This window comes from Salmo trutta, chromosome 3 (genome assembly GCF_901001165.1).
Source record: "Salmo trutta chromosome 3, fSalTru1.1, whole genome shotgun sequence".
Taxonomy (NCBI): domain Eukaryota; kingdom Metazoa; phylum Chordata; class Actinopteri; order Salmoniformes; family Salmonidae; genus Salmo; species Salmo trutta.
The window spans coordinates 69,932,284-69,945,147 of NC_042959.1; the positions used below are offsets into that span (position 1 = coordinate 69,932,284).

At 41.5% G+C, this 12,864-nt stretch overlaps 1 protein-coding gene across 1 annotated transcript; it reads left to right on the top strand.

The window, feature by feature from the left end:
- Positions 1–8,328: 8,328 nt before the first annotated feature.
- LOC115186317 (twist-related protein 2) lies at positions 8,329–9,973 on the top strand. Its single transcript, XM_029745994.1, has 2 exons — positions 8,329–9,057; positions 9,394–9,973. The coding sequence occupies exon 1, from the start codon at positions 8,524–8,526 to the stop codon at positions 9,025–9,027; it is 504 nt and encodes a 167-aa protein (XP_029601854.1). The 5' UTR covers positions 8,329–8,523; the 3' UTR covers positions 9,028–9,057; positions 9,394–9,973.
- The last annotated feature ends 2,891 nt before the right edge of the window (positions 9,974–12,864 follow it).

Consider the following 12,864-nt stretch of genomic DNA (forward strand, 5'->3'; position numbering starts at 1 on the left):
CATGCCAGATCTGAGGGTCTTTTTCTTGGGCAGTCTGTCTGGGACTTCTTTAGAGTTCTGCTAAAGCGATACATAGCCAACCAAAATGATTAGCCTCTCCCAGCATCAAAGCCCTGTGTTTTTAAAAGGCTTCTTTAACAGCTTACTTCAGGAGCTCTGGCCCCGGCTCACATCCAGACTGGTTATAAAAGCCTGTCTTCATCTTCGCCTCGCTCCAATCTAAACCCCACATCCTCTCCTCTCTCCCCCGACCGACTGCCAGACTGGCCGCTATCAAACACCCAGATATGATGTCTGAGTTTCTCCTCGGAACGCCACGTTTTGAGACTATTGAGGTCATTTGGTTGAATGAATTTGAGGTGGAAAACTGCTGTCATCCAACACAAGAGCCTGACCTTGTTAGTCGGCGAGGCCCGAGGGGACTTTATCCTCCAAGCTCTGCCTGCCTCTTTGAAGACAAGGACCCTGTCTTTTCTCAACGCTAGCAGCTGATCCATCTTCCCTCTCTGGCGTCCCACTCGGTGTGGTCAACTTAATGGAGTGAACACAAATATCACTGGCAATTATGGGGAGATGTTTGTTATGGAGAGACCGTGCAGGGTTTGTTATTTCTACAGATATGTGAGTAGGTTGAGAGAGAGAGAGAGAGAGAGAGAGAGAGAGAGAGAGAGAGAGAGAGAGATGAGGCTCAGCAGATAGATTAATTACAGAGGAAAGGACACTAGTCCCTGTGGGCTGGCTGTGGTGGTGGAGGCTGGACCCGGTTCTGACTGCAGGCTGGAGGTCACCAGTCCTTGTGGATCTGACTCTGGCAGTGGAGCTTGGACCCGGTTCTGACTGCAGGCTGGATGGACCTGAGTGACCTGGTGGGGGGGGGCTGTTAGTAATCCTCTGGGCTGGGTCACTCAGGACTGTCAAGTTGCATGAATCACCATTATACATTCAGACAATCACCCCTCCTACTCACCACTCATAAAGACAAAGAGTGGGTTTGTATCATGGTGGTGAGGGATGGGACACTCAGTTTGTGTTAGTCCTTTATGGAACCTGTAGTGAAGGAGACAGTTACATCCTGAAACCATTTTTACCACACAATCAAACATTTAGAAGGAAAACAATTAAGAAAAATGAATATAGAACTGTTAGATGTGCAAACCTCTTATCTTATCAAAACCCAGAATGCCCCTGTCGAACTTAAAGAGTTGGCTGGACAGACATATTGGGTCGGAGCTCATATCCACTTGCAAAGAATCACCACAAAGTCAGCAGTAATATTCAGAAAGAAAATACTATGAGCATACTTTAACCCTGAAGGGAGCAGCTTGAGTTTATGGAGCCTCATTCTGTGTAGCTGTTAGCAAAATAAGCATGACAGGACAGGACTTATCTTGGTCCCTATTCAGTGTCCTAATGACATGACTAACCTACTACCTCTCGTAATATCCACCACTGACAGATGCTATCTCATTTTAAAGGTTATTATGGCTCCTAAAGGCCTGTCTTTATTAAACATCAACACCAGACTGTCTGTGTGTCCTCTGATGACATCATATTCTCATGAAACAGCTGTGTTTTCTCAGAGTCACTTCTTCTGCCACGGTGAGGGGAACACTGAGGGGGAGATCTGCCAAAAAGACTCAAATAGATATGACCCTTTATACTAGTCCTATGGTTTTGTCCCGAATGGCACCCTATTCCCTATATTGTGCACTACTTTTGACCAGGGCCCATGGTACACTACATGTAAGGAACAGGGTGACATTTGGGACACATTCTATGATTTCCATGCAGTGGTTCAACATTTCATTACATTGTTGTGTAACTATGGGAGTTATATAATATGTTTCTGGTAAACTGGGGATTGTTGTAGCTGTACCAGGAACTGTCAGGGACCTTTAAACAACGGTTCTGTCACAATCAGGCATTATGGAGTCCTGGGTTAGACTACTGATCTGACTATCAATCAGGCATTATAGAGTCCTGGGTTAGACTACTGATCTGACTATCAATCAGGCATTATGGAGTCCTGGGTTAGACTACTGATCTGACTATCAATCAGGCATTATGGAGTCCTGGGTTAGACTACTGATCTGACTATCAATCAGGAATTATGGAGTCCTGGGTTAGACTACTGATCTGACTATCAATCAGGCATTATGGAGTCCTGGGTTAGACTACTGATCTGACTATCAATCAGGCATTATGGAGTCCTGGGTTAGACTACTGATCTGACTATCAATCAGGCATTATGGAGTCGTGGGTTAGACTACTGATCTGACTATCAATCAGGCATTATGGAGTCCTGGGTTAGACTACTGATCTGACTATCAATCAGGCATTATGGAGTCCTGGGTTAGATTACTGATCTGACTATCAATCAGGCATTATGGAGTCCTGGGTTAGACTACTGATCTGACTATCAATCAGGCATTATGGAGTCCTGGGTTAGACTACTGATCTGACTATCAATCAGGCATTATGGAGTCCTGGGTTAGACTACTGATCTGACTATCAATCAGGCATTATGGAGTCCTGGGTTAGACTACTGATCTGACTATCAATCAGGCATAATGGAGTCCTGGGTTAGACTACTGATCTGACTATCAATCAGGCATTATGGAGTCCTGGGTTAGACTACTGATCTGACTATCAATCAGGCATTATGGAGTCCTGGGTTAGACTACTGATCTGACTATCAATCAGGCATTATGGAGTCCTGGGTTAGACTACTGATCTGACTATCAATCAGGCATTATGGAGTCCTGGGTTAGACTACTGATCTGACAATCATCAGGCATTATGGAGTCCTGGGTTAGACTACTGATCTGACTATCAATCAGGCATTATGGAGTCCTGGGTTAGACTACTGATCTGACTATCAATCAGGCATTATGGAGTCCTGGGTTAGACTACTGATCTGACTATCAATCAGGCATTATGGAGTCCTGGGTTAGACTACTGATCTGACTATCAATCAGGCATTATGGAGTCCTGGGTTAGACTACTGATCTGACTATCAATCAGGCATTATGGAGTCCTGGGTTAGATTACTGATCTGACTATCAATCAGGCATTATGGAGTCCTGGGTTAGACTACTGATCTGACTATCAATCAGGCATTATGGAGTCCTGGGTTAGACTACTGATCTGACTATCAATCAGGCATTATGGAGTCCTGGGTTAGACTACTGATCTGACTATCAATCAGGCATTATGGAGTCCTGGGTTAGACTACTGATCTGACTATCAATCAGGCATAATGGAGTCCTGGGTTAGACTACTGATCTGACTATCAATCAGGCATTATGGAGTCCTGGGTTAGACTACTGATCTGACTATCAATCAGGCATTATGGAGTCCTGGGTTAGACTACTGATCTGACTATCAATCAGGCATTATGGAGTCCTGGGTTAGACTACTGATCTGACTATCAATCAGGCATTATGGAGTCCTGGGTTAGACTACTGATCTGACTATCAATCAGGCATTATGGAGTCCTGGGTTAGACTACTGATCTGACTATCAATCAGACATTATGGAGTCCTGGGTTAGACTACTGATCTGACTATCAATCAGGCATTATGGAGTCCTGGGTTAGACTACTGATCTGACTATCAATCAGGCATTATGGAGTCCTGGGTTAGACTACTGATCTGACTATCAATCAGGCATTATGGAGTCCTGGGTTAGACTACTGATCTGACTATCAATCAGGCATTATGGAGTCCTGGGTTAGACTACTGATCTGACTATCAATCAGCATTATGGAGCCATTATGGAGTGTTAGACTATGATGTGTTAAATCATTTTATTTAGAATTTTAAAAAATACTTGTATTTTAACAGCAACAGTTTCAACCTAGACTTGTTTTCAACAATCATTTCTACAGTAAGATGTACAATAGGACTGAATTTGTCATCTTCATCTGTACTGTTACTTAGGGCTGCACTATCAGTATATAGCTAGCTTGCTTTGGGTAACGTTAGCTATTAGCTGAGTACGAGGGGATTGTTGGAAAGAGAAACTCGCATCTACTTCTATGAGAAATCGTGCTCCTTTATTTCTGCTTATCATCACCTGTTAGAGAATGACAACAATGCCTTGCTAGCTGACTTACTATTCCGCTGTAGAGGCACTGTTTCCTGAAGCATTCTGCCCTGTTCTGAAAGATCTCCCTGGGTTTACCGTCATGCTGTGGATGTTTGGTCAGGACGTGTTGTTTTCATTTGTTCGTTTTGAGAGAATCATTACTAAGCACTTCCCTGCACAAAACACATTGCGGGCGATCCTCGTTATTTCTCAAAGTTTGTACAAAACCAAGAGAGAGAAACTCATCGCTGTATATGCGTTTCATGACGATTGAGCTCAGTCAGAACTTGTGGCTAGTTTGAGTCCATTTGATGACAATGGTAAGTGATGGCGAGTGGGAATGACAAGTCAGTGGCTGACAGCACATCATCTGCTGCTGAACAACAGAGCTGCAGCGTGTGGGTCGCTGAGTGATCTTCACGAAAACGACGAAGCACACATCTTCCTCCCATTCGAGCAGCTGCCAAACAGCTGAGACACCGCTGCTAAACAGTGAGCGCAGTTGCACTTGGCCAAATCAATTCCAGTAATTAGTTAAATATTTATACATTTACTCTGACACGTCGATACACACTATTACCAGGTCCGCGACGCACTTTGGGTCGCGACCCATACTTTAAAAAATGCTGGGTTAAACTACTGCTGACTTCAAACCAGTTTATGTTGCTCTTATTTTTGTCCAGTTTACTGCTTTGTTAACATTGTAGGTGTTGGCACCTATTTATATCAACATCAAAGAAAAGCCCTCACCTTAAGCAAAACTGCGTAATATTATTGTCTGCCTCCTCACTGCAGAATGTGAGGTTTTCCATAATCAAGGTAATAGCGCGACATAATTTACTGTACACTGACTACTACATCAGGCTAAGTAATTCTGTTAGGATCAGCACCATGGACAGGGCTACACAGGCAGGTGAAGTCACCTGGTGAGGGGACCTGGTGCTCCTAAACTCTTCAAATCTACTGAAATATCACGGGTTGAATCTTTAGTCTCAGTGCTAAATCATTATGAAAACTTTATGATTCTGGAGAAAAAAATATTTATTGTAATGACCTGACTAGATCACAAAGGAACAATTGTCCAGATAGAGGTTTGAGTTTACGAATTTATGGTTTATTAACCCAACTTCACACAGGCTACTATTTGGCTGTAGCTCACGCCAAATAAATGAAGGATACTCTATAAAACAACAGTGACCTTCTCTTGTGAAGGCCAGATGTAAGAGAGAGAACAATGGCTAAACCTGGTCTTAACTTCCAATGCTCCATCCCCCTGCCCAACCCCCCTCCAAGCCACTCTGCCAACCACCAGGATGCCCGGCATCAGAACATTCCAGGCATTCCCAGGATTGGCAGATAGCTGGTTGATTGGCATGGCGGACGCCGCGAACACTGGGTACTGGTAAGTACAACACAACCAACTAATAGCCTAACACATAACACACAGCTGTCTGTGCGGGTCGCTACAATATTTTAGTGAACCTTTATTTTGACAGAGAGTCCCATTGGGACCCAGGCCTCTTTTTCAAATGAGCCCTTAAATTGTTGGCAAATCGCAATAAGATTTAAAGTCCAAATGTATGGATGTTCCTGGATACTGGTACTTCAGTTTGGCCCCTAACATGTCAAACAGATGAAATGAAATGATTGGTCAGGACAGGTCACAGTTAACCAACCTCTGTGTAAGTAAGGTATGCCCTAAGGTGTCTCCCTGTCTGTCCCCCAGTCAGAACAATGATTCACTCTGAGCCCTGGGCCCTGGCTGGACGCTGTTTTCAATGAATGGTCACTGGTGTTGTGACCTCTAACCCTGCCTGCCCTCCTGCTTCCTGCTCCCCTATTGGTGCTCCTGGGGATTCTAGAACCCAGAGAAGGTAATCCTCTTTCTATGACACAAGATGGATATTGTTTATTGTTTACCACCCCCACATCCTGGTAAATATTACTTACAGACAGAGAGGCCTTTTATATAGGGGAACTGTCCTCCAAGAGTTGCAGAATTTCCTCTGCACTTCAGTTTGCTCCTCAATTCACCTTGGTTAGAGGGCGAGGTAGCAGCAGTGTTAACCTTTTCTATGGGAGCCCACATTTAGCCTAGGCTACAACTTTAACCACGACTAAGTATTCATACTGTATGTTACAAAATGGAATAAATGTGATTGACTTCATTCATATTTGATTGCAGTATTTATGAGATAGCTGTTTTTTGTTTAGATTTCTGTATTATGCTAAATTACTGTAAATGAGACATCACTTTTATAGCATGGGGGAATATCTTCCAATTAGAAACGCTGTAGAGCAGGGATCATCAAACTAGATTCAGCCAAGGGACGATTTTTGGTCGGGGGGCCGGAACATAATTACTAATCATAAGTAGACTGCAAATTGACCCCAAGAAGCCCAAACAGATATAATATTTCACTAAAATGTAATCATTTCAAACCTTGCTTACATTTGTATTGATCGTATGCGAGGAAATACTTGGGAACAGTATTTTATGTCCAACAATAATAAATAAATACAAATATGAATAAATAATTTTTTAAAACGTGCCAGTTGGGGAACCCTGGTCTAGAGACTATAGACTACAGGAGGGTAGCTCTCCAGGAACAGGGTTGGAGTTAAAACCTACAGGAGGGCAGCTCTCCAGGAACAGGGTTGGAGTTAAAACCTACAGGAGGGTACTCTCCAGGAACAGAGTTGGAGTTAAAACCTACAGGAGGGTAGCTCTCCAGGAACAGGGTTGGAGTTAAAACCTACAGGAGGGTAGCTCTCCAGGAACAGGGTTGTAGTTAAAACCTACAGGAGGGTTTCTCCAGGAACAGGGTTGGAGTTAAAACCTACAGGAGGGCAGCTCTCCAGGAACAGGGTTGGAGTTAAAACTACAGGAGGGTAACTCTCCAGGAACAGGGTTGGAGTTAAAACCTACAGGAGGGCAGCTCTCCAGGAACAGAGTTGGAGTTAAAACTACAGGAGGGTGACTCTCCAGGAACAGAGTTGGAGTTAAAACCTACAGGAGGGTAACTTTCCAGGAACAGGGTTGGAGTTAAAACCTACAGGAGGGTAACTTTCCAGGAACAGGGTTGGAGTTAAAACCTACAGGAGGGTAACTTTCCAGGAACAGGGTTGGAGTTAAAACCTACAGGAGGGTGACTCTCCAGGAACAGGGTTGGAGTTAAAACCTACAGGAGGGTAACTTTCCAGAAACAGGGTTGGAGTTAAAACCTACAGGAGGGTAACTCTCCAGGAACAGGGTTGGAGTTAAAACCTACAGGAGGGTAACTCTCCAGGAACAGGGTTGGAGAGCTCTGCTCTAGAGTCTAGAGATAAAGATAACGATAGAGGAATATGCCCTCTTGTGGACAATGTAGTTACAGTCTTCTCAAGAGAGCTTCAACAACACTGAAGAATTGTGGCTATAGAGGACTATGATATTGTTGGACTCAAACGCATCTCTAGTTTCCAGAATAAGGGGCTAAACGTAGTACTGCAGTAGCCTAGTCAACAGAAAGTATGGGCTAAGTCTCATATTAATACATACATACATGGATTCCAGATAAGGACACATTTCAATGCCCTTTAAAGAAAAAATATATCTGTATACTCTCATCCAGGATAATTCTCATCCAGGATAATTACCTCGAAAACTGTTTAGGCAAATGAAAGGTTGGGTCAGCAGAGGGTTTCCAGTTGTATGTTTACAGGTGGTGTGTGTGTGGTCAATTGGATACGCGCCACTTGTGCGCATGAATGAGCCAGCGTATAATGATGATGTTTATCCAAACTAGAGGAATATAAGAATAACGTTTAGATATTCATCGTTTGGCTCCATATCGTGTTACTGTTGTACTTTAGTGTTTAATTTCATCTTGAATTACAACATGGTGCATGGCATACGTTGAGTTAAAAGCTAGATTGTTTGTTGTGCATAAAAACAAATATTGCATTCAACGCTTAACCTTATTTATGTTTTACCTAATAGTGTCATTACACATAAGCCTATTAAACGAGATTCAAATCAAACAAAATGTGTAGCTTTGATAAACCTGTCCAATTTATATTCTAGGCTATACAATACCAATCCCGCCATTGATGAAGTACGCTTTCAGCGGTCTGCGACTTTGTTTTCAGCAGACCATGCAGCGAGAGGAGTTCCTCATAGTTCCTCGCTCGCGCCCACCCCTCTTTACACGTAATATACTTTATTGGCCAATCCTCTCTCTCTCCAAATCTTTACGCCATACAGGCTATAAGAACTCCGTAACTTTCTCAAGTATCAGAAAACATTTCTTGTCTCGGGATCCCATGTATGGATACTTTATTATTGGTGTCTTCAAAGGCGGTGAATCGAAGGCGCAACTGGAATTAACCGTTAACTTGATGCGAGGATCATTCGGACTGACTGTCGCTTGTCTGTCTTCTAACTGAGCGGTGATGTCTGAGGAAATGACCGGGGAAGAGTCGAGCTCCCCAGGCTCTCCACTAGACAGTCTCAGCAACAGTGAGGGGGAACTGGATAGGCAACCGAAGAGATGTGGGAGGAAAAGGACATCAAGCAGGAAAAACGGGGAGGATTCAGATAGCCCTACCCCTGGGAAAAGAGGGAAAAAGTCAAGCAGCAGCAGTCCACATTCTTTCGAAGACCTACAGACGCAACGAGTCATGGCGAACGTGCGCGAGCGGCAGAGGACGCAGTCACTCAACGAAGCTTTCTCGTCTTTGCGGAAAATTATCCCCACTTTGCCCTCAGACAAACTGAGCAAAATACAAACCTTAAAACTTGCTGCCAGGTACATCGATTTCCTGTACCAAGTTCTGCAGAGCGATGAATTGGACTCCAAAATGGCAAGTTGTAGTTATGTGGCTCATGAGAGATTAAGCTATGCGTTTTCTGTATGGAGGATGGAGGGCGCTTGGTCCATGTCAGCATCTCACTAGCTCACGGCCGAAGAGCTGTAGTCCAAAATGGTATGCTCTGTTTTCCAACTCATTGTCTTACTTTTTAAGACCGTACTACATAGCAACCATTTCAGTTGATGTTCGTTGTACAAAAATGGCTAAATACAAAAACAATCACTTTAGGCCTATGGGCCTACTACATTTGACTATAGCCTATTTGGGCTATTGTTTTTTTTTAACAGTATCAGCTTAAATAGTGTTCTACTTTAATAGACTATTGTACTTTCCTGGATCTGTGAGTCATACTGCAGACACAAACAAGTCTAGGTTGCTGTGTTTTGTTGAACTTTTTCGTAGTCTGGCGTTAATAATTAATCGTCTTTTTATAAATGTTCTGATCTGCAGGTGACAGCTGATTCTGCTTATCAATATGACAACGGGGCAATTCTGGAGAATAATGCTGGAAACACACAGAGCTGCGGGTTATGGGAGCAAACTTTGACAACTATTTAAAACCAGAGGACAGGACGTGGGGAGAGCACTTTGCCTGGGAAAGGCCCGCTTTTGGACGACCTGGATCTGCATTCAAGTGCTAGGCTACTACACTACTACATTCTGATATACGTTCTTTTTTTATTGTTGACGACGAATGTTACTTGGAAATGTATGTTTTTATGCATGTCTTTGACTCTGTGGACCGTATTCTGTGGAGGTTAAAGGGCAGCATCGACGCATTTGTCTCAGTTTCCGTGTGAGACTTTCGATGAGGACTGACTGCGGTATTATAGGCTAATGGGTTGAAATAATGTGTCGCCAACCTGTGCAAAAAGAATTGAGCTTATTCTTTTTAGAATACATTTATTTATTTATTGATGACACATGTTACATGAGGAATAGATCTTATGTCTGAAATGCATTCCTATTTTTATTATTGTTGTGTAAATAATTGTATATTTTCCGCAATAAAGTAAATGATAAAACAAAATGATTGCCCTTTTTACTTCATTAATTAAGTTTTGGTTACTTCATTAATTAAGTTTTAACCAAACAAATATGGTATGAGTATACAAATCAAAATGTCGTAGGATCGAACAACTGTCAAATACTTTAGTAAGTCCCTCTTTTGATGCAAACATGCAATGTTATGCAGCAGAGTTATCTGATGGGCTACCAGTTAGGCTACTTCGACTTTTATTCTGACACAAAGAGTTAATAAATTGTCAGTAAGTCTTCACATTGAAGGGAATGTTTATAATGTGTCCTGCTCCAATCCACAAGTGGGCCATGCTTAACATTCACATTTACGACAACAACTTTCGCAGAGATCATTCAGTAAGAGGGGTGTATGAAATGTGTTAAAACTGTCCACCTGGGAAACGTTTCACGGTTGTTTTTGGCGTGGTCTTATAATCAACATAATCACGCTTCATCTTAAACCAACATACTCCTGAAATGCCTCCGAATATCGTATTTCTCTCGACCCAATGGGACTGAGGGTTATGAAAGACTAAATAATCATAATATTTATTATGTTTGTTTTGTAGTAATGAACGGACATTGTTGGAATGATGTATTATTCATATTGTTATTATTATTATGAACAATATTATTATTATCCTATTTGTAAAATAAACCAGACTACTACTTTAATTATTATTGTATAGTAGTAGGCAAACTTTGCCGTTTATAATTGTGTGGCAACACTTTGTGCATCACTAAAGCCTATAGTGTTGACATTTGCTAATATTACATGTGCCTGATGAATGAGGTTATTCCATGTTCCTGATGAAGGAGGTTATTCCATGTTCCTGATGAAGGAGGTTATTCCATGTTCCTGATAAATGAGGTTATTCCATGTTCCTGATAAATGAGGTTTTTCCATGTTCCTGATAAATGAGGTTATTCCATGTTCCTGATAAATGAGGTTATTCCATGTTCCTGATAAATGAGGTTATTCCATGTTCTTGATGAATGAGGTTATTCCATGTTCCTGATAAATTAGGTTATTCTACGTTCCTGATAAAGGAGGTTATTCCACGTTCCTGATAAATGAGGTTATTCAGTGTTCCTGATAAATGAGGTTATTCTATGTTCCTGATAAAGGACAATATTCTGTTTTCCTATGCGGTTATTCTGTTTTCCTGTTAAATTAGGTTATACCATGTTCCTGATAAATTTGGTTATTCCACGTTCCTGTTAATGAGATTATTCCATGTTCCTGATAAATTAGATTATTCTGTGTTCCTGATAAGTGAGGCTATTCCATGTTCCTGATAAATGAAGTTACTCCATTTCCTGATAAATGAGGTTATTTAGTCTTCCTGATAAATGAGATTATTCAGTCTTCCTGATAAATGAGGTTATTCAGTCTTCCTGATAAATGAGGTTATTCAGTCTTCCTGATAAATGAGGTTATTCAGTCTTCCTGATAAATGAGGTAATTCAGTCTTCCTGATAAATGAGGTAATTCAGTCTTCCTGATAAATGAGGTTATTCAGTCTTCCTGATAAATGAGGTTATTCAGTCTTCCTGATAAATGAGGTTATTCAGTCTTCCTGATAAATTAGGTTATTCAGTCTTCCTGATAAATTAGGTTATTCAGTCTTCCTGATAAATTAGGTTATTCAGTCTTCCTGATAAATGAGGTTATTCAGTCTTCCTGATAAATGAGGTTATTCAGTCTTCCTGATAAATGAGGTTATTCAGTCTTCCTGATAAATTAGGTTATTCAGTCTTCCTGATGAATGAGGTTATTCAGTCTTCCTGATAAATGAGGTTATTCAGTCTTCCTGATAAATGAGGTTGCAATTCGACATGATTGATCAGTTGCGTGAACTTTAATGAGAAATGGAGAATAGTTTTGCAAAAGCTGAAACATACTAAATTAATATAGACCTATTCAATTGTGATATATATTGATATGCGATTCATAACAGCTTAAATCATGATATTGAATATAGCCTAGTATGTAGCCTAGACGATGTAGCAGGCCTATTGTAATTGACTGTCTGTATTATCTTAGGCTACTTCTAATCTATTCACAAACAGTCATGTTACTTTGCTAAATGTAATAGGCTACTGATGCGAGACAGAGTAAAATATTAAGCTTAAGTTAACAAATATTGTTGGTGTGTTTTATTTTCTGTCTGTGGCTTTCATATAAACATACACTATTTAATAAGTCGAACTGATGAGCGCACGTTATTTCCCATATGGCGGGCTATAATAGCAAGCGTTTAGGCTAAAGCTCCTGCAAACCGCCTGTAAATCAAAGCACGTCCAATGAATTGATCCCCATAACTTTGTCCCCATATTCTTCACCGATTTATTTGACGTGAACGGGTGTTGATTAATTATTAGCATTAGAATGTATTAAAGGCCATGTGCATCAGTTGTAGATGCTGTGAAAACATGTCCCTTTAAAGCAAATAACGCAGAATAACTGATTGTCAATCGTCGATCGCAGGCGTGTTCCCTCAGAATACATGTTCAATCAAAGTATTGCATAGCCTGCAGTTACTGCCCCTGGACGCTTAATCTGTCCATCCGTTTGTTGAATCTGGAAAAGCATTTTGGACTCTTCAACCCTCCTGAAGTCGTTTCATTCAAAGCACGTGTCCGTTTGAAGGTGTGCAATTGGCTTGTGAGGCATGTATGGAATTCCCAGATGTCTATGAAATTCAAGGCGCCTTTGGTAGGCCCTGTAGGCTAGTGGGAGGTGGTGGAGTATACAGCCAGCATATGTGAAAGTGTCCTATACACAGCTTGATTTTATGGACACAGTCACTGCAGAATCACAAGAAAAGTTCCAAAACGCAAAATAGAGGTATGTGCAAACTAAAAACCTGAATGCAAAAGATAAACCTAGTCCTTAGC

What these genes read in the sequence shown, in the direction of transcription:
- LOC115186317 (XM_029745994.1), top strand. Translation starts at nt 8,524, where the DNA reads ATGTCTGAGGAAATGACCGGGGAAGAGTCGAGCTCCCCAGGCTCTCCA.